This window comes from Astyanax mexicanus, chromosome 1 (assembly GCF_023375975.1).
Source record: "Astyanax mexicanus isolate ESR-SI-001 chromosome 1, AstMex3_surface, whole genome shotgun sequence".
In the NCBI taxonomy this organism is placed as follows: domain Eukaryota; kingdom Metazoa; phylum Chordata; class Actinopteri; order Characiformes; family Acestrorhamphidae; genus Astyanax; species Astyanax mexicanus.
Genome location: NC_064408.1, coordinates 24947173 through 24966214, shown reverse-complemented (window position 1 = coordinate 24966214; position 19042 = coordinate 24947173). Strand labels below are relative to the sequence as shown.

General features: G+C 37.3%; 2 protein-coding genes across 2 annotated transcripts in view; both read right to left on the bottom strand.

Annotated features, from left to right (window-relative positions):
* gnb2 (guanine nucleotide binding protein (G protein), beta polypeptide 2) overlaps window positions 1-19042 on the bottom strand; it is a 411910-nt gene that overhangs the window by 65041 nt on the left and 327827 nt on the right. The gene's annotated exons all lie outside the window — the stretch shown is intronic.
* On the bottom strand, window positions 86-17258 carry hsd20b2 (hydroxysteroid (20-beta) dehydrogenase 2). The gene is made up of 11 exons (XM_007258093.4): window positions 17025-17258; window positions 12388-12434; window positions 9693-9768; window positions 8726-8836; window positions 6747-6814; window positions 6611-6655; window positions 6447-6481; window positions 6256-6337; window positions 3390-3455; window positions 3136-3285; window positions 86-2339 (listed from the first exon to the last, which is right to left on the bottom strand). The coding sequence occupies exons 1-11, from the start codon at window positions 17191-17193 to the stop codon at window positions 2202-2204; spliced, it is 987 nt and encodes a 328-aa protein (XP_007258155.3). The 5' UTR covers window positions 17194-17258; the 3' UTR covers window positions 86-2201.

The following is a 19042-nucleotide window of genomic DNA, read 5'->3' as shown; positions in this document are numbered from 1 at the left end:
TCCATTCTTCCTTACACCGTCTCCCTTCTTACGTCTACTTCTAATCTTCACAGTTGACAAGGTCAGAATTCTTTTTTTTATCAAATCTTTTTTTTTTCTCTCCTAACATTTCTTTAGAGTATGTAAAGTCTTGATGTTTGTTAGTGTACTTAACAGACTGAGCTTTATGATCAGATAAATCACTGTCAATGCTTTAAGCAACACTGCACAGTACCATCAGAATGTACCATTTCCTAATAGCAGTGTCTGGCTAGAACTGTTCATGTTAACAGACATAAAACTCTGTCAAACAGGAAGTCAAGTGTTCCAAAACATCCCTGCTTATGATGGGCAGTTTATATTGAATGAAGTCTACTTTATTGTCATGCATCATGTTGATCTGTGGCATGAACGGGACGTTAAATGTATGTACTTGCTGAACTGTGATTACTGGCACATGGCATAATTTTATAGAAGGTACATGTTGTCCTCATACCTCATTTGCATGGAGTGTGGAGAATGCATTTCTAATCTTCTGTTGTCTAATCACCTTTTTTTATCAAATCTTTTTTTTTTCTCTCCTAACATTTCTTTAGAGTATGTAAAGTCTTGATGTTTGTTAGTGTACTTAACAGACTGAGCTTTATGATCAGATAAATCACTGTCAATGCTTTAAGCAACACTGCACAGTACCATCAGAATGTACCATTTCCTAATAGCAGTGTCTGGCTAGAACTGTTCATGTTAACAGACATAAAACTCTGATAGAATCACATTCAGTGTAGGACCCAGCAGGCAATGTTCTTCAGCCTCCATGAGACGCAATACTAGTTCCTGTCCCATGACATGGAAATATTGCTTCCTATATATATCTGGTTACAGATCACAGGGTGTCTATACTTTTGCATGGGTCACACTAATAAACAAATGATAATAAAATTATACAATTAATTTAAAAGACACAAAATGTGTTAAATAGTGCCAAAAACGTTCACTTCATTCACACCCTGTGCTCAATGTGTAGGGAATATAAAGGTACTCCTTATGAAACCTGTGGATTGAAATTCAGCTTCACAGTTCATTATCTGTATGTAGGGAATATTGGAAGAGCTATTTAGGAACTCCTGGAAAGAAGCAATATGAGTAAATTACAGAGATAGAAACATGGAAGTTTGCTTTTTCCCCATCACATAATCATTTGTCCCAGTTCAAAAAAACCTTCTTGAAATGAGGCTAAAAAAAGCAAGACTTCAGTAGATATGGTAGGCCATGGTAACACCTAATAAATTGGGTGTAAAACTGAATAAAAATATATACCTTCATTAAAAATTATATAATGGTATATGGGTTCAGACTAGAGATTTTCACTAGGCATTTTTGTATTGCTTTTTTAAATAAAACATTATTTGTCAGTATATAAATCATTTAGTCTTTTCGCTTATTCTGACAGACACCAAAGGTGTATCTCTGTTGATGCTTTTGAATAAATATTTTTGGTTGCAGAATATTTGGTGCATTCTTACTTCAGATTCACTCCTCTAATGTCACAACTGTTTTTGGATAATGCTAATTCATTGGAGCGATCCATTCCCTGAACAAGATGCCCACACTGTGTGTAGCAACATGCTGCTATTCTATGTTTCATAACGCAGGTTAAGAGTTTCATAGTAAACAGCTAAATTTACCAAATCTAAACAAGGTGTTAATAATCTATTATCAACTATCAGCAAGTAATCAAGCTTGGAAAAACTAATCTAAAGCAAGTGTATTATGATGTTCTGTCTATCATTATGTCCCCTGTTCTTGTCTTAGTGTACGGAATGGTCATGGTCAGCATAATTCATTAAATGTCCAAAAAGAAAAAGATCTGGCTTTTTCTTGTATTATATGCAATACGTTCTCTGTAATGAGATAATGTAACTGTATCGCATTGGAATTAATAAAGTTAAATCAGTGCAGACTTAGTCCCTAGTTCAGTCTTTAAAAACAGATAAATTACCAACTGAATTCTGACGCTCCAGAAACGAATCCAGGCTCTCCTGATCTATACTGAATGGAATTTGTTCACTATAATCTTTATGGTACACAAAAAGAAAAGGCTGGAGGTTTACAGTAGGTGTGATAGTTGTGCGTGAATGTTGTAAATGTGTGTACTGATGTATCCTCCATTAATGATTGTCAGTAGTTTGTGCAAATATGTATTGTGTGTGTGTATATGTTTATCACTCCTCTTTACTGTGGGCCTGTGTTTTTTTTTCCTGTAGTTTCTGCTTAATGCTGTGTGCATATTTCTCCATCTGGCGCACACAGAAGTCAGAGTGTCGAAACCAGGCTGGGAAGAAAATTGACAGAGCGATGTTCTGTGGGGGATGAGTGAGAGAGAGAAAACAGGTAAACAGTAAGTAAAGAAGGGGTTGTTTCTTCAAAAACAGCATGAAAAGCATGGACTGTGTTAATTTGTGTTAATAATAATTTTCTTTACTTCCTTTAGCTTTCAAAAAAATGTGTGCATACCTTTTAATAACAATGCTGAAACAATAACAATGCTGAAATCCTTATTGTAGAGTGTTACCAGTGTATCTATTAGCATTTATCTTTCTATAGTTTTTGTGGGTGATTTATTGCTGATAATCAGTGATGGGAATAACGCCGTTACTTTTTTCAGTAACGAGTAATCTAATTACTTTGACTGTAACTATAACGCCGTTATCATTTCTGACACCCCGTTACTGCACGTTACTTTAGCAGCTCTATGAACTTTTTTTTTTACTTCGCACATACAGACAAAGACGCAAGAGTGTGCGTTGTGTGTGTGAGTCACAAGGGAGGGGAGGATGAGATAACTGTGTACGCTCTGAGAAGGTGGGGGCCGGGGGGTAACGGGGGCTAGTTAGTAACTCAGTTACTTTTTTGGAGAGTAACTAGTAACTATAACTGATTACTTAGTGCCCAACACTGCTGATAATACATTTATTATTTAATGATGTGCATTCCAGATACTTGCAATATACAGAGTATAACAAATAGAGTGGAGAGGTCTTATTCTTTGTCCCTGTGTGTGTGTGTGTTTGTGTGTGTGTGTGTGTGTGTGTGTGTGTGTGTGTGTGTGTGTGTGTGTGTGTGTGTGTGTGTGTGTGTGAGAGTGTGTTTGTGTACCTGTAGTGCGTGTGTAAGGCAGCCACTTGTGAATGAGCTGTACCCCACAGTGTTGAGAGCATCTCTGGCAAACGATTCTGCACTCTTCACTAGAGGACTCACTGGTACATTATTGGTCATATTTGTAGATACCACAAACGGAGCCACACACTGCAGAGCGAAGGATAGACAGATAGACATATAATATAAATATAAAGATATTGCAAAGATATAGCTTTAAATTTTTTATAGATTTTTCAGTTATAATATTCTACCTGAACAGTGATTCCTCGTGACCTGTATTCCGAATGCAGACAGCGAGAGAAATATGTCACAAATATCTGAAAGAAAGAAGAATATATATATATATTTATATGTGAGAAGAGAGGATGTGTGTGTGGTGTTTTGTCTTCATTAAGACTAAAGCGTTCCTCATCAATGAAGATGAACCACTTCTTTTCAGCTTTCGTCTTTGTCAGGATAAAACCAATGAATCTGTGTGTGGAGGCACTGTGGTCAGCGCTTAGATGAATGAACCGTATTACACGTCCAGAAGGTCTGGTGTCAGGGTGTGGGGTGCAATTTTCTATGATGCAAGATCACATTTATTCTTCATTAAAGGCACTTTGACAGTCCAGTGTTAAAGGTCTCATTCCATCGTTTTTAATCATTTTTAAATGGGTAGTTTTGGTCTCTAGATTGAATGAATTCCATGTGAGCTGTTTTTTGTGAAAAAAAAAAGTGCTCCGGTGATCTGGTATAACGCTGCTTTAGTCCAGTGTAGGAGTGGCGGGGAGGAATGATAGGATTTCAGCTCATGAATATTCAAACATGCAAATATACACTAATAAGAGTCTTGACAATGTCATATGTTACTTTACAACATGTGTAATGCCCTGCTAAGTGCATTTTTAGCCTGATGTGTTATTTGCACAAATAACACAGGAACGAACTGCAATGCTGTACCTAGCGCTGTTAGCTCCTGTCTGACGAGACAGTGTCGCTGCACAGCTTCAGCTCTGCCTATGGGCGGTCGTGAGCCAAGCTGGGTGAAGCCATGAATACTAATTCACAGGTTGATGTAGACACGGGTGCTTTTCCTGATTGACTCGTTTTTCTGAATATTTTCTTTTACTAGCTACTGCAGACAAGGTTGAGCAATAGTTTCATGTGCAGCTTGCATATACAGTGAGTCCAAGAAGTATTTGATCCCTTGTTGATTTTCTTCGTTGGCCCACTAATAAAGACATGATCATTCTATACTTTTAATGGTAGATGTATTCTTACATGGAGAGACAGAATATTAAAAAGAAAATCCAGAAAATAAATCTAAGGAATATATATTAATTGATTTGTATTTCATGGAGTGAAATAAGTATTTGATCCCTTAGTATTCATTAGCAGTTCTGGCTTTTACAGACCAGTTAGACACTCCCAATCAACTTGTTACCTGACCTGAAGCCACCTGTTCTCACTAATCACTTGTGTGAAAAACACCTGTCCACAGAATCAGACAGATCACACAGATTTCAAGTCTCCAACATGGGTAAAACCAAAGAGCTGTCACAGGACCTCAGAGTCAGAATTGTTGACCTTCACAAAGCTGGAATGGGCTACAAAAAGATTAGTAAGGTGTTGGATGTGAAAGTAACAACTATTGGTGCAATTATCAGAAAGTTTAAAGAGTATAACATGACAATCAACAGACCTCGGCCCGGTGCTCCAAAGAAGATTTCGCCTCGTGGGGTGGCAATGATGCTGAGAACGGTCAGAAATCGTCCTGCAACCACTCGGCAGGAGTTAGCAAATGACCTGAAGGCAGCTGGGACCACAGTTTGCAAGGAAACAATTGGCAACACTTTGCGCAACAATGGATTCACATCCTGCAGTGCCCGAAAGGTACCCCTGCTGAAGAGAGCACATGTGGAGGCGCGCCTCAAGTATGCCAATGATCATTTGAAAGATGAACCAAGTTATTGGGAGAAGGTTTTGTGGTCAGACGAGACCAAAATTGAACTCTTTGGCCTCAACTCCACCCGCCATGTGTGGAGGAAGAAAAATGCTGCCTATGACCCCAAGAACACTGTGCCCACCGTCAAGCATGGAGGTGGAAGCATAATGTTTTGGGGGTGTTTCTCTGCCAAGGGTACAGGGCTACTTCACCACATCACTGGGAAGATGGATGGAGCCATGTACCGCACAATCCTGAGGGACAACCTCCTCCCCTCTGCCAGGGATCTGAAAATGGGCCGTGGTTGGGTCTTCCAACATGATAACGACCCTAAACATACAGCAAAGGATTGGCTCAAGAAAAATCTTATTAAGGTCATGGAGTGGCCCAGCCAGTCGCCAGACCTCAATCCGATCGAAAATCTATGGAGGGAGCTGAAGGTCAGAGTTGCCAAGCGACAGCCCACCAACCTTCATGATTTAGAGAGGATCTGCAAAGAAGAGTGGGCCAAAATTCCCCCTGGTGTGTGTGCTAAACTTGTGGTTAACTACAACAAACGTCTCACCGCTGTGCTTGCAAACAAAGGCTTTGCCACTAAGTATTGAGTGTGTTTGGCAAGAGGGATCAAATACTTATTTTCCTCATTGAAATACAAATTAATTAAAATATATTCTTTAAAATTATATTCTGGATTTTTGTCTCTCCATGTTAGAATATATCTACCATTAAAAGTGCAGAAGGATAGTGTCTTTATTAGTGGGCAAACAAAGAAAATCAGCAAGGGATCAAATACTTCTTGGACTCACTGTACAACTCTTGTTCACAAAGAGCAAGAAAAAGTGGATTTTAGCAGAAGGACACCTTCTCGATCACATACTGCTGCCATCTCAAAAGCTAACCTTGAAGACACAGTTAACATACTATGGCCAGCTACATCATCAAACCTATTGCTGATTAAAAATGTGTGGGATACTATTGGAAGTGCTATCAACACTCCAAATCAACTGCAATATCTGCAGGAACTGAATTGTTCCTGGTACCCTTTATCTTCCTTCTGAATAAAAATGCAATCCCACACTTTGTTCAGGGTGCAACTTGATGTTTTGGACGGTGAGTGCATTTACTGTGATGAGTGGATCTATTTCAAGAAGGTGTCTACTGCCTGCTAAAGGGCAGAGTGTGCGCAATACCTTTGTAGCAGAGTACAGTGCCAGCATGGGTTGAGGCTTAGAAGCAGCTTCTGATGACAAGTTGATGATAAGTCCACTACCCCTACACACACACACACACACACACACACACACAAGCACATGTTCATTATCTCCAGCCTTCATGCTCTCATGCAGGATATGATATGATCAGGACAAAGCTGGATGTGTACCTTTCAACCATGTGTGGCAAAATCACTCTGGTCATCTAAAGAATGACAAAAATTATCATCATCATCTTCAGAACAGTAACAATCCATGCATTACACTTAGCTTAGAGTAAACAGGTGGGTCAGCAAAGATTAAAATAACAGCACACACAGACACAGATTTGTACCTGAGTAACAGATAGGATGTTGCAGTTGATCACTTGAGTGATTCTCTGAAATGACAAATATGCAGAATTCAGTGCTATCATTTGAACAAGCACAGACACCACAATCTCAGACACAAAGTACTGCCCGTGACTTTACCTGTTCTGAGTCAGGAACATCCAAAAAATGTGCAAACTCTTCAGCGTAATTCATAGCCACGTTGTTTACTGGGGAGAAAGGGAGAGTGTAAGATGAAAATTCTGTGCTTATTTGATCATTATAATGGTGTTCAACACTTTTACTTTTGAATAATTGAATAATTGAATACTTTTTGAACATAGTGGAACCTTCACACTGAGTCTTTTTTAGCTTTTAGTTTTTTGCCTTCTGTGCTATGTAAAGAGGACCAGAACTTCCATAGTTTTCAGCAACGTCCACTATTTCTTTGTCTCTGCTCCCTGTCTGCTTTCTGCTCTCATCTGTCTGCTCTCTTTACTTCCTCTCCTCAACGTGAGTGCTCGATAGTGAGGGAAGCTGTAGCTGTAGCTTATTTGTACAGATGAATAGACTATATTAAGTCTCTAAAAAGAACTGATTGACATTCTCCAGCTTTTCATTCATTTCATTCAGCTTTGCTCTGCTGATACACTTTGACATTCCTGTAGTGAGCATGTTTCTTATAATATGAGCCTTTGTGTTCTGATCCAAAACAATGAACAGAGCTACAAAACTGAGCTCTGTTTGCTCAACAGGGCTAAGTGGTAATTCAGATTTTAATGCAGAAAATCAAACATAAAAAAAACAACAAAAAATATGCAGCAATGCAGTCTGTCAGTTTTGGACTTTATTTTTAGTAAGTGTTTTTGTTTTAAATATTTGACGTTAGGGTTGGGTAACATGTGTCCTTAAATAATATTGCGAGATTCCTGGGAATTTGTGTGATAATGATATTCTTGGCGATATGAAAAATTACTAAAAAAAAACATTTTAATAATTGTAGCAATATTTGAATAATTTAAAGTAATTCATAAATAGTATAAGTTTTACATATTAGAACAGTTTTATACAGCAGTGATTTGTATACAAATCAAAATGTTTTTTTTTTTCATGATATTACTGTATATTGTGTATGATACAATATGGCACGGTCCAAAAGGGCCTTAAGTGTGTCTAATACGAACACTGCTGAATACACCAGTTAATTATCTCTTAGTGTTTGACAGGAAAAGTGGAATTCCACTTTCAATATGAGGGCACTACAAACTCCCACAATCCACTCAAATGTCTGGTGAACACTGCTGATCACTACATAAGCTTAAAGCAGAACATAGTGCACTGCAGAAGTCCTGTTACTAAGCAATAAATGATAAAAAAACAGCTTTGTACAAAAAAATATAAAGAGGGTCAGTCACCCTACAAGTCAGTATGCTTGTTTTTCTGATGCACAGTAATAAATAGATTGCTGGTATTATTTTTAATTGTAAAAATGAATGCATTCTGCTAATTTAAGTAGCACACAATGCTAACACAGATGTGCAAATGCACACCACAGCTTTTCTAATCCCAGCAAACAAATATTTCCAGTAGATTGAGGCTCTCTGGAGCAGAAAACATGAATTTATTGGCACCATGTCTAATTCCAGGTGTGTGATAGAGACGTATAAAGCCCCCCAGCATTAAGCTGTGACCCTGGAACCGTGTTCTCTGGAACGATGGAGAGTTTGGGAGATTGGGACAAGGTGGAGTGGCAATCATCCAAAATCCTGACCTCACTAATGCGCTTCTTACTCAATCTAATACAAAGGTTTTCCTGGACAGTACAGAAAGTTCCTCATGTAGGATAAACTCTTATTTATTCCATTAATTAAAAATAAAAGTCCTGTCCCAATACTTTTGGCCATATAATGTGTATTAAATAATGTGTGCTGTACTATTTTTGTCTGTTTCATGGTACATTACACAGCTCACACACAGGTCATCTGACATTCCGATCTGTGTTTACAGCCCAGATGTTTTTATATCAGTGTCTGTATCAAATGTCAGTGTGACACATATGGGTTTTTTTTTTGTAATCTACGGCACTTACATTATTTCACCCACTTTTCCTAATTCTTTCTGCTCACAGTTCATTCAGTTACCTAGAATGCCGATCTCCAGACCTTTCAGCTGCTGTGCGATGGCAGGGTAGATGGACTCGCCTCCGGTGAAATCAGCCTGAATGATCCGGGTCTGCCGCCTATACTGAGATTCTAGGAACACATGCACACACGACCACAAACATAATAGTTTAGGCAAACTGTCTTAAAAATTATGAAAGCTAAGAATGTGTAGTTTAAGGAACACATCAGGTATAGTTTTACTAGTATTTGCAACTGTTTTGCTATTAACTGAGTGTTTTATATGGTTTCCCTCTGGTGTTCTCTCTCTGTCTTGTTTTCCCTCTTATCCTTACCTTTTTAGCATCTGCTACTTGTCAGGTTGTTAAGGTAAATAACAGTATGTTCTTAATGACTTGCCTGGTTAAATTTAACTAAAGTTAAACCTTTTAGACCTGAATTATGTCCCAGTGATAGTAAAATATACGATTATAAGAATACTGTTTTACAAAACATTTTTGTTTTATTTATTTTTAAATCCATCCCTAAACAGTAAAATAAAGATTATAAAAAGTGCTTTAAACTTTCATGTGCGCTCAGGACTTCTCCTGATATTCATAAGTGTTTGATGGCATTATGTACTGTACATGTCACAATTGTACATTAAGGAACATTTTTCTGAAATTTTAGTACAGTTTTTGGATACAGAACAGAATTATAGTTAAACTTTGCTTATGCATGATAGTGGCTATAGTTTATCAATGCCAGAGAAACACATGCTCCTTAATTAATATTAAAAATAGTCTAGTTGCTAATTATATGGTAATCATATTTCTTCACTAGAGAAAAAGCAAAAAAGAATGGAAAAATAAACTTTAAAGAGAGATTTTATTAGCTCTTATCTCTTATGATTTAAAAGAAATATAAAGTTCAATAATGTTTATGCAGTGTGGTGTGTGTGTTTGTGTGTTGCCCTTTCACAGCCTGTGTTTTTCCAAATGACACTCACCTATTTCTTTGGCAGTTTGAAGAAGTTTCTCCTCTGAACGACTGATTAGGACAATGTCCAAGCCTCGTCTCGCCAGCTAACACACACAAACACACACTCGGTCACACAATTATATATACTGTACATCAATAAACAAATAAACCTCCAGTCCATTCAGTTACTCTGTAGAACAGTAACTTCCTGGGGTGAGCAGTGATTGATAACCTTACTGCATGCAGCTTTGTTTGACATACTCAGGGACCGTATACAGTATAGACAGTACATTATCTATAAAACTGTACATTTTTATTTTTAATAATTCCAATAAATTAAGGAAGCAAGTAAACAGACGGTTTACATTAAAATATGCAGATGTGTTATACATGAAAGATTTGTTCATTTACAGTGAGTCCAAGAAGTATTTGATCCCTTGCTGATTTTCTTCGTTGGCCCACTAATAAAGACATGATCATTCTATACTTTTAATGGTAGATGTATTCTTACATGGAGAGACAGAATATTAAAAAGAAAATCCAGAAAATAAATCTAAGGAATATATATTAATTGATTTGTATTTCATGGAGTGAAATAAGTATTTGATCCCTTAGTATTCATTAGCAGTTCTGGCTTTTACAGACCAGTTAGACACTCCCAATCAACTTGTTACCTGACCTGAAGCCACCTGTTCTCACTAATCACTTGTGTGAAAAACACCTGTCCACAGAATCAGACAGATCACACAGATTTCAAGTCTCCAACATGGGTAAAACCAAAGAGCTGTCACAGGACCTCAGAGTCAGAATTGTTGACCTTCACAAAGCTGGAATGGGCTACAAAAAGATTAGTAAGGTGTTGGATGTGAAAGTAACAACTATTGGTGCAATTATCAGAAAGTTTAAAGAGTATAACATGACAATCAACAGACCTCGGCCCGGTGCTCCAAAGAAGATTTCGCCTCGTGGGGTGGCAATGATGCTGAGAACGGTCAGAAATCGTCCTGCAACCACTCGGCAGGAGTGACCTGAAGGCAGCTGGGACCACAGTTTGCAAGGAAACAATTGGCAACACTTTGCGCAACAATGGATTCACATCCTGCAGTGCCCGAAAGGTACCCCTGCTGAAGAGAGCACATGTGGAGGCGCGCCTCAAGTATGCCAATGATCATTTGAAAGATGAACCAAGTTATTGGGAGAAGGCTTTGTGGTCAGACGAGACCAAAATTGAACTTTTTGGCCTCAACTCCACCCGCCATGTGTGGAGGAAGAAAAATGCTGCCTATGACCCCAAGAACACTGTGCCCACCATCAAGCATGGAGGTGGAAGCATAATGTTTTGGGTGTGTTTCTCTGCCAAGGGTACAGGGCTACTTCACCGCATCACAGGGAAGATGGATGGAGCCATGTACCGCACAATCCTGAGGGACAACCTCCTCCCCTCTGCCAGGGATCTGAAAATGGGCCGTGATTGGGTCTTCCAACATGATAACGACCCTAAACATACAGCAAAGGCAACAAAGGATTGGCTCAAGAAAAATCACATTAAGGTCATGGAGTGGCCCAGCCAGTCGCCAGACCTCAATCCGATCGAAAATCTATGGAGGGAGCTGAAGGTCAGAGTTGCCAAGCGACAGCCCACCAACCTTCATGATTTAGAGAGGATCTGCAAAGAAGAGTGGGCCAAAATTCCCCCTGGTGTGTGTGCCAAACTTGTGGTTAACTACAACAAACGTCTCACCGCTGTGCTTGCAAACAAAGGCTTTGCCACTAAGTATTGAGTGTGTTTGGAGGGATCAAATACTTATTTTCCTCATTGAAATACAAATTAATTAAAATATATTCTTTAAAATTATATTCTGGATTTTTGTCTTGATATTCTGTCTCTCCATGTTAGAATATATCTACCATTAAAAGTGCAGAAGGATAGTGTCTTTATTAGTGGGCAAACCAAGAAAATCAGCAAGGGATCAAATACTTCTTGGACTCACTGTATGTTTAATTTCTCGTCATTTCAATGAATTAAATGAAGCTTTTTTACGTTAAATGTGCAGACTGCTTCTCTGTGGAATGTATATATATTCATTTATTTTATGATACACTTTTCATTATTTCTATAAATTAAAAGGTGCAAGTGAACATTTTACATAACATTTTACATTAAAATGATCAGATATAATTAGCAAATTTATTCGTCCTTCATTCATTGTAAAATCAACAAAACATGTAATTTGAGCAGAAATATCCAGTATTTCACCCTTCATAGCAAAACCCTTCCCTATATTTTTCATGCTTGAAAGGAAGCTGCAAAAAACATTTCTCAGAAACTGCAAAGGACTACAGTGTACTGATAACACAATACTGTGCTTGTTTATGTTTCCCAATTGTAACCTCACACTCTTTCTAGTACTGGTACTAAATATACCTGTGTATTCCTCTTCTAATTATCATCAGTGAGAACACTGTAACTGTACATTACATAGTTATGGAATTCCCTGCCACATTCACAGCCTTTATTACTGTATTATAACTAATTATTTAATGTATATTTAAACATAATTTCCATCACACCTCCCACATAAACACTACATTCTTCTACCACTGAACTGAACCTGCACTCACACCCAGGTCTAGATAGATGTGCTGGTGTCTGCTCTGCTGCATCAGGTGGAGTCTGTGAGTCTGGAGTTTGTGATGGTGTAAAAAAAAGGATCACCACTGACCTCCAAGGCGTAGGCCCGTCCAATCCCTGACGTCGCTCCGGTGACCACTGGAGGAGAAAGGATAATTAATAATTGAACTCCAGGTCTACGTGTTAATCGTGTGGATGTCTAACTGATGGCTTTTGGGCAAAATGCGCCACAGCCGTAGAGCAAGTTTAACCAGTGGTTCATCTTAGACACGTGTGTTTGCTTAAAATTAAGTAAAATATGTGGTGTTAACATTAGATTACAGATATATACTTATCAAGGAACTCTTAGTTCATGTACTCATCTAATCAGCCAATCAAATAGCAGCAGTGAAATGTGTACATTCTTGCAGATATGAGTTACAGCAATCTTTAGAATGGGGAACATTTATCATTTCTTTACGCACAGTCTGATCACATGTTTACCGGGAATACTCGGAGATGGGATTATCACTCAAAGTGGACAGTGCAGTAAGTGGTCATGATTTTGATCGGTGATGTCTGGTTAAAATTGTCCATGTTAAGAGACAAGCACATAGGAAATATGTAATATTACAATATTTCAGGGTATTTTTATGATAACAATAGTCTTGGTGGTATGAAAAAACATTGAAACATTGGCTTTTAAACTTAATTTCCAGAATATTGTCAGGTATTGCAGCAGGGAGGATGCGAGATGGACGTAAATGCAGGTAATCTATTTACAAAAAACAAACAATAAACCAAAACTAAACTCAAAACAAGACACATAAACTGACACGACTACCACGATAACATTAAATAAACAAATAAAACAGTAAACAAAGAAACAGCAAACTGACTGACGTAAAGCACGCACAAGATCAGACAGCCTAACACTAAAAACACAGGGGCTTAAATACATATGGAGGGGACAGGAAACAGAAAACACCTGGGAACAGGTAATGAGGGGGCGAAGCTGCAAATGAACACAGGTGGGAGCATTGAAGCACTGCTATGAGCACATGGCTAGGACAACAAACAAAAGAGGGGGAAAAACATGAAGGCTGACAAGGGACAGGACAAGGACATGACAAATATAATTCTGCAACAAAAAAAAAAAGTTGTTTTGTAAATTCAGTACAAATAAAAACATCTATAAATGTAACTCACCAAGACCCTGATTTTGTATAAAATAATAATAGTGTCACAAAATAAAAAGTGCAGCATATTTACTGCATGCAAATAAACTTTTAAAAGCAAATGCAGTAAATAGCTAAAATAATACAAGACAGATTCCTTTCAAGAAGGTAACTTTTTTAACGATATATAGTTTTTTTTCATTATGTCAAAAATGTTTGTGATATTATTGTGTATGTTATGACATGCATATCCCACAGATCAGTGCAGCACTGTTTAGCTTCCATAGAAGATGGCAAATGTGTTTGGACAAAGAATCATTTACAAGCATAGATGTATATTTAAGAGTGTAGAGAAAGGAGAGCAAATTGTGATCAAGCCACAGGTTAATCAAATATAAGTTATGAAACTCTCACACTCGTATTTTTTCTTTTATCCTGAACAAACTAACCTAGAGAGTCATACTGTATACTGAGAATAGCTTGTGTAAATGATTCAGTTCTCCTCTTCACAGAACTAGAATGTGACTCTTCCACCCAGTGTGAGAAAGGTGGATGTACCTAAACTATGTGACTAAACTAGACTAAAGCTGTAGGCCTTAAGAAAAGCTGCAGAATACTGGTTCCCATACTGATCTCCACTGTTATACACTAAAGGTAATACATAATAAGTTACAGGACATAGCAGCTCTGATCTGGGCAAGGAGAACAACAGACCGAGGTACCATTCACCTCAGCTAAAATGTAATAAGTTACTAATTCCTGGAATAAATTAGACACTGAAAGAGCCAGAGTACAGTTTAAATGCCCAGCAGGAGAGATATGTATGACTAATCTGGTAAGCAGGTTACCATGAAATGCCTTTGTAATGTTTATCTACTTGATCTCCAGCCTGCAGTACTTTATCCTACAAAGCAAACACAATAAAAAAAACTTAAATCTCCAGCTTTTCTCTTTATTATACTGTATTTTTAGTAATATATAGTTTGATGCTTGTAAATAGTCTATGATCTGTGTTCTTGCCTGGTCTGTTTAATGTGTTACATGTCATACATGTGTCTGTGCCTGTGTGTGTGTGTCTCCAGGACAAATTCCTTGCATATAGAACATACTCGGTGAGTAAAAGTTGTTTCTGATTCTGATTTAAGTGTTGACATCTTATAATAATAATAATAATAATGCAAATAATAACACAGATGTTGTGTGTTGTTTGGAGCTATTATAAATAAGAATAACTGTACCTGTGAAAGAATCAGAGCTAAAAATATAACTTACAGTCTTTTCCCCACCTTACAGGCAAACACTGGATAATACAGGCATGGTTAGAGGATTCTATATAGCCTGCGCTCCAAACCTCTGCCATTGACCAACAGAACTACAATAAACACAAGTGTAAATCCCACCCACAGAAAACACTGATATGACTACTGATCACAAGAAGAAATACTGCACATCCCATGACCTGAGAGCGGTGAGATCTCTGCAATACTGTACGGATTTTATATTATTACATGGTAAAGATTGGTGTCAGACAGGGGTTCATTTTGTGTTGGTTTAAACTCTGACCACTAGATGGCAGTGTTGTATATATTTTAGTATTGTTAGATTCCACTGTTCTGAAAGTAAACATTCCTTTCTCTCAGATTTAAAAAAATATATAATAGAGGGGCGCCGAGTGGTCCAGCGGTCTAAAGCGCTGCCACTATGAGCAGGAGGTTCGAACCCCCACTCATGCAGCTTTGCCATCAAGCTGCCGGCGTTAGAGGGAGCAAAATTGGCCCTGCTCCCTCTGGGTGGGTAGATGGCTCTCTCCCCACATCACTCCTACAGTGATGTCTGCAGCACAGGGCGTCTGTGAGCTGATGTACCGGAGCCGAGCCGCTGCGCTTTCCTCCGAGCGCGCTGGCTGCTCGGTAATGCTGCATCAGCAGCAGCTCGAAAAGAAGCGGTGTCTGGCTTCACATGTATCGGAGTAAGCATGTGTTAGTCTTCACCCTCCTGGTGTGTTGGGGCATCATTAGTGATAGGGGGAGTCCTAATGAGTGGGTTGGGTAATTGGCCGTGTAAATTGGGGAGAAAATGGGAAAATTTTGAAATAAAATTATAAAAAAAATTATTAAAAAAAAAAAAAAAATATATATATATATATATATATATATATATATATATATATATATATATATATATACATATATATATATATATATATATATATATAATAGTATTCTATTTTTGTATACTATTATTTATAGGAGTTTTACTAAAATTTGATTTAATACAATTACAATATTATCCTACGCTTAAATGTTTCGCAACATACTGCAATATGAATTGAAATATAACCACTGTATTGTGATATGCATTGCATTGTTAAGTTCTTGCCAATACACAGTCCTTTTTTAGGCTAAGTTTATCGAAATTATGTAAGAAAACTGTAAATAATATGAGACCTGTGTTGCTATTATTGTGCGGTTGTGAAATAACAGAAAATTGTACATATTGTACACTAAAGCAAATGAGATTAAACTGTGTGGAATGGTCAGAAATAGTGATAATATGAAGGAACTGATGCCTCGTATTTATTTTCTATGTATTTTGATGTATGGTTGAGTGTTTCTATTATCTATTTTAGCCATAAGGTAATTCAGTCATTCAGAATTTAAAGTATTCTTTAATTAAGTTAATGTTTTTGATCATCATACTTATCCTTATCTTATTATTACTGTGAAATTGTAAATGTGTTTCGTGTCTGACCCCGTGTGTAAACCTTATGTAAAAATACAAAAGCTGCTTCTTTATAAAGTAAGAAAATAAAATACAAAGGAAGATTTGTGCTAAAGAAATTTGTGCTCAGCCATTCATAATTTAATAAAAGAAAATGAATGCAGGTAATTTTTTACCCATGTTGCGCAATAGAGGGGTAGTGATACCAAAAGGGCTTTTATTGAAAAAGTAAGAAAGTAAAAAATAAAATAAGGATGTACTATGAACAACAAGTTAATTGCTAAATACCTTAAATTCTGAATGTTTTGAAGTGAATTTATTGGTAAGATATATAATTGAAACACTCAGCCATACAAAAAGTTACATAGAAAATGAATGCGGGTCATTTTTGACCTATTGGTGCATTAGAAGGGTGGTGATACAAAAAGGGCTTTAATTCAAAAAGTTAAAAAGGATGAAATAAAATAAGGATAATTGACGATCAAAAACATGTTATTTGAGAAATGCCTTAAATTCTGAATGACTGAATTAATTTATTGGTAAGTTATATCATAGAAGCACTCACCCATACATGAAGTTACACAGAAAATGAATGCAGGTCAATTTTACCCATGTTGAGCACTAGTGAGGTAGTAATATAAAAAGGGCTTTTATTCAAAAAGTAAGACAGGAAAAAAATTAATATGGGTGTACTATTATCAAAATCAAGTTATTTAAATAATACCTTGAATACTGAATGGTTAAATTAATTTATTGCAAAGATATAGAATGAATTAAAATTCAGTCAGTTTACTTTTGACACATGTTAGGATTAAATTGAATAGAGCAGTTTTTTATAATAGCAGCTTACCTGCCCACTGGCCGAACTTCCTCACATCCGTGCGCCAAACTTCAGACAGCATGTACACCTTGAAGCCCCTCCAGCACCCCCAGGACCACTTCAGCAGGTAATACAGCGCCGTGAAGCCCCCCAGATAGTACAGCAACCCGCAGCAGCCCTCAGCTTCAGCCATGTTCATATCTACACTCCTCTACTCCCGCCAGCAGCAGCAGCAGCAGCAGTCCAGCGCCCACCTCACACCACTCACTCTCTCCTCACCCTCTGCCTTTAAACAGGACTCACTCACACACAGGCCCCGCCCACCCTGCCCACAACAAACCCTGCTATTGGTCCGGGCGCCTCACAGTCAGTCGCGTGCGCGAATCAGAAGGCTGCGGTTTGAATATTAGCGCCGCCCCCACCTATAAATACACTTGTTTTCCTAGCGGGAAAAATGTAGCTCCTGTTTGCTGAGGTGAAAAAAAATTAGTGACAAATCAGCGCAGAAAGAAAGAGAGGTTAACTCAAAAGGGCTTTTCTTTATGGCGACAGAAAAGTGTATAATAAACAAAAGAAATGTTTTTAATAAACAAAAGAAATGTTTTTACCTATCATAGACTGCCTTCACATTACCAGGCTGAAGTGATTTAAATGAGATTTTTTGCTCAACGTCAGATTTGAGTCACTTTTATATGTCCTAAATCAGATACTTGTCCGATCCATGGACTTCCGACATGAACGTGAACTGTCAAATTCGAAATTCATGCGTATTTTTTGCTTTTAAACATGCGCTACGTGCTTCTCTCTCGCACCCACACTCTATCTCTAGGTGTAGCTGTGCAGCTATAGCTGCAAAAACAGCAAAAGCAAACCACCTGCTCTTTTTATACCTCCTCGACCTGACCTTTACTCTCCACTCCAGCAAAAGATGCTCCACATATGAGATGCTAACACATCCATTTTACTTTTTAAAGCTACGAGTCGTCTCTTAAATATGAGGTTTTTGTTGGTAGTGAAGTAGAAGACGTTTATACACGTATCAATGTGTACATGTGAGGCTTTTCAGGGACAGATTTGTTCACATTACACACAGATACAGATCACTTACATTTGTGAATGTGAACCGTCAATATCTGAGCCAATTCGATCTGAGAAAAAAATCGGATTCAAGCAATGTGGCTTGTAATGTGAATGTAGCCTTAGATATTATGGGATATCAGGTATGTTCCAGTTCATAGGCGTGTGTTTATCAGATCATAAAGGAAACTTTATGACTTTATGACTCCCAAAGCTATTGTTATATTTAATATCCCATTAAAATGACCTACCTTTGCTTACTCATGCAACTAAATGTGTAATAAGAGAACACAACAATCCCAATTAGATGTGTTTGGGGTTTAATATATATATATATATATATATATTTTATATATTTTTTTTATCAATGAAAAAGACAAACAGTACAATATAAAAAGGTTTTTGCAAAAAAAGTTGCCAATGAAGGATTGTAAAATGACATTAGTTTACTGTGGAGAATGATTACAGAATATTACTGCATAATTAGAATAGTAACTCTAACAGAGTATTTTTTTTTTAGATTTTTTTTTATTTCTTCTTGCTAAACAGACCTACATTTAATGACCCCAATTAGAAGAGAGCAAACTGTGTGTTTGGGTTTTCTATACAGAAAAAAAGGTAAACACTGTAAAAAAAAAAAAAGTACAATATGTTAACGGCAAAAAAGTTGCCAATGAAGGATTGTCAAATGACAGTAATTCACTGTGGAGAAAGATAACAGCATATTACTGTGTAATAAGAATAGTAAATCAGTACGATTACATCTTTTTTGAATACATTTTAGCATAATTAAGTGTATAAATACTGTAATTAATCTGTACATGCTTATATAATATTAATATTTTGGGAGGTTTAGCTGCCGATGAAGTACTGTTAACTAACGGTAAAATACTGGCAACAGAAACCCTGCATTGCAGTTTTCAGCCAGTCCAAAGTCATGCTTTGCAATAAAGAAAATAGCAAGATTGAGT